The sequence below is a fragment of the Arachis ipaensis genome, chromosome B6 (genome assembly GCF_059453495.1).
Source record: "Arachis ipaensis isolate K30076 ecotype BB chromosome B6, ASM5945349v1, whole genome shotgun sequence".
NCBI lineage: Eukaryota > Viridiplantae > Streptophyta > Magnoliopsida > Fabales > Fabaceae > Arachis > Arachis ipaensis.
In genome coordinates this window covers 137,399,681-137,412,544 of record NC_142441.1, presented here as the reverse complement: position 1 = coordinate 137,412,544, position 12,864 = coordinate 137,399,681, and the positions used below count along the sequence as shown (strand labels likewise).

At 40.4% G+C, this 12,864-nt stretch overlaps 1 protein-coding gene across 1 annotated transcript; it reads left to right on the top strand.

Annotated features, from left to right (window-relative positions):
• The first annotated feature begins 10,013 nt into the window (after positions 1-10,013).
• Positions 10,014-11,815, top strand: LOC107647455 (protein FAR1-RELATED SEQUENCE 5-like). The gene is made up of 3 exons (XM_016351528.1): positions 10,014-10,708; positions 10,814-10,905; positions 11,352-11,815. The coding sequence occupies exons 1-3, from the start codon at positions 10,014-10,016 to the stop codon at positions 11,813-11,815; spliced, it is 1,251 nt and encodes a 416-aa protein (XP_016207014.1).
• The last annotated feature ends 1,049 nt before the right edge of the window (positions 11,816-12,864 follow it).

Here is a 12,864-nt window from a genome sequence, read left to right as displayed (position 1 = left end):
CCGAAGTACGGAGAATCTCTGCTACATAGGTTCCCAACTTCACCGTACACCCACTACGCCTCCTCCATCTTCTTCTGTATGATGATAACATCTTCGGAGTTCACTATCCGCAAAACTTTTGTTCCCTGAAAGTGATTAAATTCTTGTGCATAATTGTCACCTCGTCTTACAAATCCTATTGTCTACAATTGAATTCGACTTGATCTCCACCTCATCGACAATGTCTTTAACCTCATGAGGATTCGAATTTACCATCCCTTGAAACTTGTATTTGACATCATCAACAACAATGTCTTTAACTGTGTTTATGACTTGAAGATTTAAAGAATCTTTCTAAATGTTTTTATGACTTCTATTATCACGGACCATAAGAGAGCCAAACTCTCCTCTACCTTTAAATATATCAATTGCATTCATAAAGATCTCTTCGACTTCATAGAACTCATATGGTGAATCACTTTTAATATATATATATCACAAGAGGTAATTTATCCTTTATTTTAGAGAGGGTATGGTAGAATTCACATTTTTTTTAATGTATTTCAGCTAATTTTTAATCTAAACTCTTAGATCAATCAGTATTTGGCAAATTAAATCTAACATGGGCTAAAAGAGTAAAATCTATCATAATCCATAAATTGATCTATATAAAATTTGATAATATATAAAATTTGATAAATTTTAACTTTAAGAATCAGTTTGCATATTCATGGAAAAAAATTGGGCAAGTTACCTAAATAAATAAATTGGAGAAAATATTTACCAGAATGTGCAAAACTGTTTCTTGTTACCTGCATGTGCAAAATGGCATTTTTATGTAAACCGTGGCAACCCACCACGGTTTCTAATCGTACATAAACCGTGGAGACCCATAGCGGATTAGGGTTTAGGAAAATTGAACGTAAACCGTGGTAGGTCACCACGGTTTACTAACGAAAATTTGCATGCATAAACCGTGGAGGGTCACCACGGTTTATGAAGGAATGCATTTGCACGTAAAACCCTGTGGGTCACCACGGTTTACGTGTGTGTGGCTATATAAGTAATCCGTGGAAGGTTAGGACGGATCATTTGGTAAGGAAAAAAAAAAAAGGAAGTTGTTGTGTTGAGAGGATTTGGGAAACTTTGGAGGTTTGAAGGAGAAGTGGGTGGTGGAGCCAATGGAGGGTGAGGATCGCTTGTACCGACTAAATGGCGTCGCTCACGTGGCAGGATATATCGACGAAGAGGTTAGTTACTGTTTCTGTCGTTATTATTGTTATTAAAATTCATACTAATGTAGCAATTGATATTATTAGGGATATTGTTAGTAAAAATATTTTATTATGTTTATTTGTATTGTTATTCTGATTAATGTTATTTACATAAATATTGATATTATTATGGTTACTGTCAATCCAAATGTGAGGCATTTATTAATATTGTCTACTGAATAATGCATATTTTATTATGCTTATTTATCTTGTAAGTCTGGTTAATAGTATTTTTCTAAAATATTTTGTTATAAATGTAAATATTTTATTGAATAATATTTTTTTTCTGTATTTATATTGTTATAATGAGTGCATAGTATTCGTAGCTTGACGGTGTATTACACACTAAGAGAATCAATGAATTTAATGTGACGAGTCTAATAATTTTTACGAAAATTATGTTTGGTGTTGTTTGTAATTGTTTTATGTTAAGGGATTTTGTTACCCACGTTTTGCAGCCTAGTAGGGTTATTAGCGCCGTTAGGAGGCAGCAGAATATGCCCTTACATGACCGGATTATACCGTATCTGGAGACTGCCGGCTTGTATCATCTGACTAGGCTAAACAGTCAGTGGTTCTGGGTTGATGAGTCTCTCCTTAGCGCATTTATTGAGCGGTGGCGTCCGGAGACCCACACGTTCCATATGCCGTTTGGTGAGTGCACCATTACTTTACAGGATGTTGCGTATCAGCTGGGTTTGCCGATTGATGGTGTGCCCGTTAGTGGGTGCTTGAATGAGTTTGAGAATCTGATGGAACACGGTAGACCGGCATGGGTGTGGTTTCGAGAGTTGTTCGGGGAGTTACCTCCACAGAGTAAAATCAAGCAGATGACAGTGTGCTACACATGGTTCCACGAGAGGTTCCGGGTTCTCCCTGCAGATGCTACTGATGAGACCGTGCGTGTATACGCACGCGCTTATATCCTGATGTTGTTGTCGTCTCAGCTGTTTGCGGACAAGAACGCAAACAGGGTTCACCTTCGCTGGTTGCCTTATTTGGCATCGTTGGACGAGTTGGGCAGATATAGCTGGGGCTCCGCTGCACTGGCCTGGTTGTATAGGTGTCTTTGTCGTGGAACAAACAGGAACGTCGTTAACTTGGCTGGGCCGCTACAGCTACTACAGTCTTGGATTTTCTGGAGGTTTCCCACTCTGAGGCCCACTGGTTTTGACCGGTTCGGGTTTCCTCTTGCTTCCAGGTAGGGTTTAGTATTATCCGTTAATAAATATTAAATACATCATGTGTTATGGTTTGTTTTGACATCATTTCAATTAAAATTGTAGGTGGGCTGAGTTTGTGCCGAGGAACGATGCAGGGGCACAGAGATTACTTTCCGCACGCCTTGCACTGGATCGGCTGAGTCCCCACGATGTGAGTCATTTATTTATTACTGATACCTGTACTAGTTTTTGTTAAATGTCACTGTCTCAGCAAACTCTTACTGTTTCTATGCAGTTTGTGTGGGAGCCTTATTCTTCTGTTGATGTTGGTGCTGTCATTCATCCGGAGATACTAGCTGACGAGCACCGACGGCTATGGACGGCCGTGACTAGCCTGATATATTTTGCTGCGATCGAGTGGCACCTGGTCGATAGGGTTCTACCCCAGTTCGGGGGTGTTCAGCATCTCCCAGAGCCAGCACTGAACATAGATTGGCTACATGCGAAGGACGGTAGGGGTGGGGACCGGTGGTTTCCTTCATATTATCAGGAGTGGCACCAGCATTGGGAGGACAGGCTTCGGTCAGTCATATGGGTCGATCGAGTCATGGACCCTGGTCCATCAGCAGAGTACTTGGACTGGTGGTGCCGTGTGGCGCACAGGTTCCTATCCCCAGATGTAGCATTTCAGGATCCGAGGCCGATTGTGCTGACTGAGGAGGCGCGCCACAGAGGGTCGTCGCAAGCACCTCCTAGAGTGCACGTTTATGACAGACCAGATAACAGACGAGTCGATCGGCGTCGCCGTATAGGGACCTGTACCACCGATCGCGAGTGGAGGGAGTTTGCGGACCGTTTAGAGGAGGATGTTCCTGATGCTGAGCCTGCGGATGCAGTGGACTACCGTGTTCCTCGACGTAGAGGCAGACGGCCACCTGCGAGGCCTATCCGTCGAGGTGCGCCTGATAGAAGACCATCGGAGCAGGGGGACGGCAGTCATCACGTGCCCGGTGAGGAGGTAGTTGGATCACCATCAGCTATGGATCGGCCGACGTTCGAGGTGGGTTCTAGCTCTCAGCTCTTTGGACACGTTAGCCCACATGCTTTTGCCGAGTTTACTACCGCGGCTGTCGGGATGGACATTGATGATCCTGTTACTCAGTCCGAGTTCTACATGGACATAGCAGACATGCTTAGGGAGGATGATACTCATTATAGGCCACAGATGCCTGAGGAGCATGCCCAGTTTGCTGAGCAGCAGCCCAGGATTGACGATGTTCAGGCTCAGTTGCCAGTGGACCTCAACGAGCCTGCAGTTTCTCCGTCTGACCCATGGTTTGCGTTAGGAGGGACACCTGCCTCTGCTTTCAGCGCCGTTCCCGCACAGCCCTCAGCACCAGAGGCAGATCAGAGACCTAGGCGTGTGAGGCGTCCTCCTTTGTGTGGTACCGGAGGTCACCTGCTTGGCCAGTTCGACGATGATGACAGTGACACCATTGAGGGTTCTGATTAGTTATATTATATGTAACTGTCCGTTAGGGACTTTGTTAATTTATGTATTGAGCATGCTACTTAGTGTTTATCGCTTTCAGACTTATGTTAAATGTTATTTTTCTTTTGACCAATCAGTTTGATCTGCTATCAGCTGCTTTGATATTTAGCTCTACGGTTTACATTATAATGAACGATACATTAATAGGTAAAATAACAGGAATTATTACATATGAAATTTTTGCATTAGATAAACATGTTGACAGTCACAGACTTAACCAAACATACATTACTAACATTATCTAGACCCTGATGCAACTGAAACATCATAGACTGCATGTTACAGGACATGAGATCTACGCATCCCCTCCACCACTCTGGCTTCGCTGGTGACAGTTCCTCCACGTATGCCCCGGCTGACGGCATAGTCCACATCGCTTCGGCTGGTTCTCCTGAGACTGATCCATACTTCCACGGATCCTGGTTACCCTTGGACGACCTTCCTTTGCACGCCGCAGATTAGGGTCAGGAATGATGGTAGGCCCAGCATATGGAGGCCATAGTCCTTCAGGGATAGGTGGGAGAAACCCCTCCTTGTAGACGTTGAACACCTCACTCATACGATACACCTCGTGAACATATGACGCCCAATTTAGCCGGGAGTAGGCGCAACACGCAATGGCGTGGCAACAAGGATAATGCAGCGCCTGAAAGTGGCCACAGTCGCATCGGTGATCTTTAAGGGAGACTCTATAGCTGCCCAGGGAGAACTTGCCGGTTGGTGTTGTCTCCGCGACGGTGTACTCGGACTGCTGCCTGTCATATAATGTCACAGTGAAGCACCTCGAGTCTCTTAGGTTCCGATCAATAGACTTTACCAACGCCTGACAGAATTCATGCCCAGAACCTAGTTGTGCGGCTGCTGTCTGTCCCCGAACCACAAATAGCTGAGCAAGCCTCCCGTAGGTTGACTTAACCAAAGATGTGACCGGCAGGTTGCGAGTTCCCTTTAGCACGGAGTTCACACATTCACTGATGTTTGTGGTCATGTGCCCGAACCGTCGACCAGCATCCTGATGTTGGGTCCATTTGTCATACTCCATCCGGTTGGCCCAGTCACACATTGCCGGATTCTCAGTCCGCATGATGTCAAACCAGTAGTAAAACTCAGCCTCAGTCTTTGCGTAGGCAGCATTCACCAACAGCCTCCTGGAGTCCTTACCTTTGAATGTTAGGGCGAAATTCGCAGCCACATGCCTAATACAGTAAGCCCGGAACGCCCGAGGAGGCAGCCACCCAGTCTCAGGTGCCTCAAGCGCTGCCTTGATGCCATTATGCCTGTCAGAGATAACAAGGATACCCTCCTGAGGAGTCACATGCTCTCGGAGATTGGACAAGAAGAATGACCACGACTCTGCATTTTCGCCCTCCACAAGGGCAAATTCTATCGGGAGGATGTTCGAGTTCCCGTCCTGAGCTATCGCCAACAGCAGCGTCCCTCCATACTTCCCATACAAGTGGGTACCATCAATACTGACGAGGGGCTTGCAATGCCGGAATGCCTCGATACAGGGTGAAAATGTCCAGAATAGCCGGTGAAAGTACTCGGTGGACTCATCAACCCCACCACCAATCCGAACAGGAGACGTCTTCAGCACCGTGATTGTTCCCGGCATTGTCGCCTGGATCCCAAGAATCCAACGTGGCAACTCCGCATAAGACTCTTCCCAATCTCCATATATTTCTGCCACTGCCTTCTGCTTAGCCATCCAAACCTTCCTGTAACTAGGCCTGAAACCGTAATCAGCTTCTGTCGCTTGTTGAAGTACCTTTACCGTAACCGCAGCATCTGCCCTAACCATAGGAAGAATCCTAGCACAGATAACGTGGTAATCCAGCTGACGGTGATCACTTGAAATAGAAGTTGCGAGGCATGTGTGTGGCCCGTTGTACCTCCTAACCTCCCAAGTCCCCTTTCGTGCACGAAGCGCTACACGAATCAACCAAGTACAACCCTTGCCGAATTCCTTGCATTTTCCATGATACTTCAAATGATCCGATTCGACGACTCTGTACTCAACACCTCGCCGGATGCTATAGTCTTTTACACTCAGCACAGCTTCATCTTTACTCTGGAATGATTGCCCAATCTGAAATTCTGCAGAAGATCCCCCCACTCTATTACCGCTGTCTTCCTGTTGACCAAGAGCTTCCAAGTTTAGTGTCGAGAAGTGTGGAGGGTAGTGATGAGAACCAGAACTTCCTGGCCTATGCTGCGCATGTGGATCGCCTCGTCTGTCATCGTCGCTGTCACCATCAATATCAACAGGCTCCTGGTCAGACTCTTCGTCACGCATTGCATTTTCTACTTGATCAGGTCCACCAAAGTCTTCGATATAAGGTACGAGGCCACCACCGGTGCCCACAACGTGCGGAGGCTCAATAACTGCTGCATTCTCCAAAGGTATAGAACCAACAACCTCTGTTGGGTCTAAATCAGCCGCAAACGAAGGTGATTGAACCGGCGGAACATACGGTCTGACCGCAGGCATCGAACTAGATGCACCACCCGCGGCAGCTGGGCAGGGAACTGGCGCGGATGCCCCAGAACTATCGACACCAACCTCCAACTTCGCGAACAACTCATGGATTCTGATCTCCGGAAAACTCCGTACACAGTAGAACAGAACCCTAATATCTTCATCAGCCTTAACCGCAAAGGTTTCATACTGAACACCGGTCGATACAACCGCCATGGGAATCTTGTAGAATAGTTTCTTCACCCACTTGCTACCCAACACGCCAAGCTTCTCCAAGATGCTGTTCTTCAGATCTGACAAAGTCATCGACGACCTGATGAAAACACTTAGTGGTTCTCTGTCGGTAAACTTCACACCTTTGCTTTTGCTTTTTTTTATTTTCCCAGAGCAATGCACTAAGGCAAGAAAACTCTCTTCCTCACTAGCCATTGTGAAAATGATCTCTTATGGAGCTTCATTCACCAACATATATATAGACTTCCTGTCAACGTAAACCGTGGTGACCCACAGGGTTTTACGTGCAAATGCATTCCTTCATAAACCGTGGTGACCCTCCACGGTTTATGCATGCAAATTTTCGTTAGTAAACCGTGGTGACCTACCACGGTTTACGTTCAATTTTCCTAAACCCTAATCCGCTATGGGTCTCCACGGTTTATGTACGATTAGAAACCGTGGTGGGTTGCCACGGTTTACATAAAAATGCCATTTTGCACATGCAGGTAACAAGAAACCGTTTTGCACATTCAGGTAAATTTCTTCTCCAATTTATTTATTTAAGTAACTTGCCCAAAAAAATTTATCTATATAAAATTTGATAAATTTTAACTATTATATCAAATGTTTAGTATGTTATTATAATATATATCAAATGTTTAGTTTGTTAGTATGATAAATTTGATAAATTGATCGATTGATGAAGGTGAGAGTGAACATGGACGTGACAAAACAGCTGAAGCAAACAATCAAAATAGCATGCCCAGGTGAAAGTGTTGCGGAGGTGCTTTTGAAGTATGAACGTTTAGGATTATATTGCTGTTTTTGTGGATTCATAGGTCATGATTCCAAAAACTGCAGCATAATCATGGAAGGCACACATGAAGATTAAAACTTGGAGGCAAGATGGAGGGCAAATCTAAATGCGAGCTTTGTCGGGTGGAAAATAGAAGAGATGAAGGAGAATCAGCACCCAAATAAAAGAAGATAGGAATATGGTTTGGCACAGGTAGCAAGACGACCAACACCAGTTAGTCTCATTAAAAGTTTTGAGAAAAACTCTGTTTCAAATAGAAACAGGAACGAAGATAAAGGGGATTCGGATGAAAATAGAAGTCCAGGAATACTACAAATCTCTCAATTCAACACAACAGTGGCGAGGCAAAGTGAAGATATCGAAGATATCAGAATGATGAAAGAGAACTCAGCTCAGAGAATCGAGGGAGAACTTGAGAATTCGGGTTCATTCCAAGTTGGGAAAAACTCAAAAATTCTGATGAGTAGAAATAAGAAGCTGAAACTAAAGCACTTAGCTCGAAAAACATCGTTCGGAGAGCTTAATCCAATTATTGGGTTGAAGAGGGGAGCCGTGGAGGTAGAGGAGAATGCTGAGATGGTGGGTCATAGAATGGAGGAGAGAAGGAAGTCTGACGGGAGGAGGGTGCCTACCCAAAAATATTTAAACAATTCACGAAGATGAAGAAAATATTAGAAAAAGGAATGAACCAATTGTGACTAACACAAAGCATATAGGAATAGGAAAAAGTTTGGTAACCAAAACTTTTTTGTCGTAATTAGCTAAAATTTTTCATAATTTATTTCATTTATATCACTTAATAATAGTGTTATTTTTTATCCCAGTCTATTAGCATTTCACTTATCATATTCTTATCAAATCTATTTATTAATGATATTAATTATGAAATCATATCCCTTTTTATTAGGTATTTTTGTAATTAATACTTAATATTCTTTTTTATAATTTGTTTTTTATATTAAAAAATACAATAAAAATTAATAATAGTTATAATTAAGAACGGTAATTATGATATCAATTACATTAAATAATTGTAATTGATTCTTTGTCCGTTATGGTATTTATCATCAATTATTAGAGATATAAAACATGTAACCTACCCTAATATATACCTTATGTTAATTCAATCATCTTCATTCAAAAATCATAAGAATAACACCATTGTAAGCATAATAGTGTATAAGCCAAGAAATTTTACAAGAAATCGTCTTTATCATTGTAATTTGTATGGCAATTGATTTCAACCTTAATACAGTACCTATGGCAGAAGGTGCTGAAGAATTTGAACAACAGACGGATTCACCCGACGAGATTGTTATCAGTCAATCAATTTCTGAGAATATGAAAAACTACACTAGTTCTGATGAGATATGGTAATAATCCGGATTATTTTTTGTGTATTTTTTAGCACTTTAGTTATATGCATAATATTCTTAATCATTATTTTTTAGCACTTTAGTTATATGCACTTTAGTTATTTATGTAAAGAAAAATAATTTTTTTATTTTTGTTATATTTTTTAATTTTTAAAAATATTTTTATCATATTGATCTCTAAAATAAGAAGTATTTTTTGTTTGAGTATTTAATTTTTTTGGTAATTAGTATTTAAATTTTTTTATTTTTCTCACTAATTTTTTTTTGATTAAATAGAAAAAAGAAACAAATAAGACAACAGGAAAGAAAGACTAGGCACTATAATTTATTATTCTAAAATCCTGTCGATTATGGCCTTTTGGTCTATGCTGTATTTTTTTTTGTGCAAATGTGGACGAAAGAAATAATATTTATTTAAATAAATACCTATGTTATTTTTGATATAATTAAACATGCTTTTAATTCCTTCTTCTTATAATTAATTAGTTATCAAGTTATGGATTTTTTTATTTTAATTTCCTTAATAACAGTAATTTTTTTAGAAAATTCAAAATAAATAAATATATAAAAGTTATTTTATATTAACGAGCTCATTAATCCATAAAAAAAACTATAAAATTTTTATATTATCTTTTTAAAAGATTGGAACATTTTATTTTATTTATCGACAAATTTTTATTAGACAAAAAAAAAATCAAAATAGACATATTATGTTTTTATGTCTATATATGAAGTATTATTTCTATTGTTATTATTATTTCAAGAACCAGAACAGTCATACAATATTCACTGTATCGAGTATGGTACTAATTGTATCCTCAATTATAATTATATTGAACTATTTAGTGAACTGTCAATTTTGACACTTTAGTTATATGCATAACATTCCTGTAAAGTTCATGTTTTATGCAATCAATAAGTTCATATGAATAACATCCATAATTATACGAAGTTAACATCCACGTTAACATACATAATAAAACGAAATTAGCACCTAAAATTACAGTAGTGTATTTTATTTGTTATACTCGATAGTGAAATTAGCCACTTTTGTATAGTTAACTATTAGGTAGAATTTCATTTATTTATTTTTTCTTTTTTTTTTCCAGGTCATAAATCAAGCCATTGGTGATGAGGAGCTATAGCTCGAGGAGGGAATGTGCTTTGGCACATTAGAAGATGCGCGTACATATTATTACCGATATGCGGCTAGGACTGGTTTTGTCGTCAAAATAAGAACCACTGGTTGGGAGACTAGAAACGGTCAGAGAGTGGTTATTAATCAGGCTTTGCATTGTAACATAGATGGATACCGCACATCCCGTGTAAAGGCACCCAAGAGAAGGAAAACGGTGGCCTCAACAAACTGCAAAGTCCGTTGCTATTTGGCATTAGATAAGATGACAGAACAGTGGAGAATTTCTCGAGTAGAGGTATCCCACTCACACCCGCTTAATCTGAAGCTATCTGGAATGTTTTCAGCAAACCATCAGCTAAGTATGCATGTGAAGGACCTGATACAGCAAAACGACCAAGTTGGTATTAGACCGAGTAAGACATACCAGACACTATTCAATGCCGCCAGTGGCCCTGCCAACTTCACCTTTACGGAGAAGGATGTTAGAAATTACATTAGTCGTCACTTACGCATTTCCGGGGATGAGACGGATCCAAAAGAGTTACTTAAGCACTTCTCACTGATGAAGGAGCTCAATCCAAACTTTTTCTTTGAAATAGATGTGGACGAAAACCATAGCATTAGAAATGTGTTTTGGGCCGATGCTCGATGTAGAGCTGCATGGGAATATTTTGGTGATGTTGTGACGTTTGACACTACTTACAAGACTAATAGGTACCAAATTATTATTTTTTTGTTCGACTTAATTAGATTTTTTTTTCAGCTAAGGCATTTGGAGTTTACACCTATGTTACATGTTTTTATATTTCCATTGTTTAGGTACGACATGCCGTTTGGGTCTTTCGTAGGTGTCAACCACCATGGGATATCTACGCTTCTTGGGTGCGCATTATTGCGGAATGAGGACACTCGTACATTCCAATGGCTTTTTTGTACTTGGTTGAAGTGCATGGGTAAGGCCCCATATGTGTTATAACAGATCAATCCCTGCAGATGCGTTCTGCGTTAGAGACCCCATTACCACACACACGCCATAGATGGTGCATATAGCATATCCTAAATAAGATATCAAACAAGCTGGTAGGTTACCGTCGTTTCGATCAGCTCAACACGTGCATGAAGAGGATTGTCTTTGAATCCAAATCTAAGGACTCATTTGAGAGAGATTGGTACAATTTTATTAAAGAGTATGACCTCCACAACTCTAGGTGGCTAAATGGTAGTATAATCTTCCGGTTTATTACTGCCTCTGTGTGGCTTCTTTATATATGTTATTTTATAGTCAATATGGATGTTGCACTTAAGGGTTAACGTACGCTATTTTTTTGCATTTTGTGTTTTCCCTATTCATTGGCAGATATGTTTGCTGACCGACACATGTGGGTGCCAGTATTTTTCAAGGACGAATTCTGGGCTGGCATGAGGAGCACACAGTGTAGCGAGAGCATGCATTCAGTTTTCGATAAGTACTTAAACAGTAAGAGCTCTTTGTTGCAATTTGTTCGCCAATACCAAAAATGTGTTATAGATAAGGAGCAAAATGAGCTTGAGTGTGACGCTGCTGATTTAAGGGGGATTATCTCTTGTGTTTCCAGCTCACCAATAGAGAAGCAGTTCCAGAGAGAATATACAAACTCCATGTTTCGAGACGTTCAGGATCAATTTTTAAAAAAGACCGATTGTGACATCTCCTCAATCAACCGTCATGGCACAAGTATAGTTTGTGAAGTTGACCAACAAAATATGGTGTTTGACATGTTAGTGTATAGCAGATACCAAGTCGTGTATTGCTCGCAGTCATCAGAAGTTCAATGTGATTGATTTATGTTCCAATCGAATGGTATTCTGTGCTGCCACAGTCTTGCTGTTCTTTTATATTTTCGTGTAACAGTAGTATCCTTACAATACATTCTATCCCGATGGAGTAAGAATGTTAGTTGGAAACACACATACATCAGGAGTAGCATTGACATGGACCGTTCTGATGAAAGCATGACCATTTTTAGGGAATTGTGTTCTGATTTTTACAACGTCGCTCAGGATTTCGTAGCTACTCCGAGGTTGCTGCTATATTGCATGATGTCATGGACAGTGCTCGGCACAAGCTCAAAGAACACAAGGAATCCGAGCATCAAGCTGTACATGTACCAAGTGCAATTAAGTCACATACGCGTGATGAGTGTTCCGTTGGCATGGATGAGCTACAGGGCCCACGTCGTGTTCCTACGCGAGGTTGTCCAATGTCCACCAGACTTGGGACAGATCTAGAAAAATCTATTAAAAAGAGGGCACGCAAACACAAAAACACTCACAATCACAACAAAGTACACATGAGATCTACCCTTTTTTCACGTCATTTGTTTATTTTAAGTGTGTTGAATGGATGATAAGTTATGATGTTATTTTTCAATATGATTTGTGTTAAGGGACCTAATGCTAATGCACAACCATCTCCTACCAATGTGGCATCTTCCTACAAAGATACGCAATGGGCTTGTTCAGAAATTACAGACAATTTGGCTATACATTCTGGTTCCTTCATATCACTATTGAATTCATTCCATAACGCCGAACAATTGTGTATGTGTACCTAGTGTATTTTCTATAGCATTAATGTCATGTCCATTTATTTATTGTTTCCTCTTTGTTTTGTTTTTAAATTTTTTGTCACAGGAAGTATTTTTGGAGGATTCAAAGTTTAACAGCACTACATATCATAAGCATTAGAGTTTAGCAACTACGTACTTTGTACTTTGCCCATGCTTCAACGTTATTTTCCTGTATAATGATTTGGTGGTCTATTGGGTTTGTTTTATATATTTTAATATACTCAACTTTATTTTACCTTACTACAACTTCATATACCATTA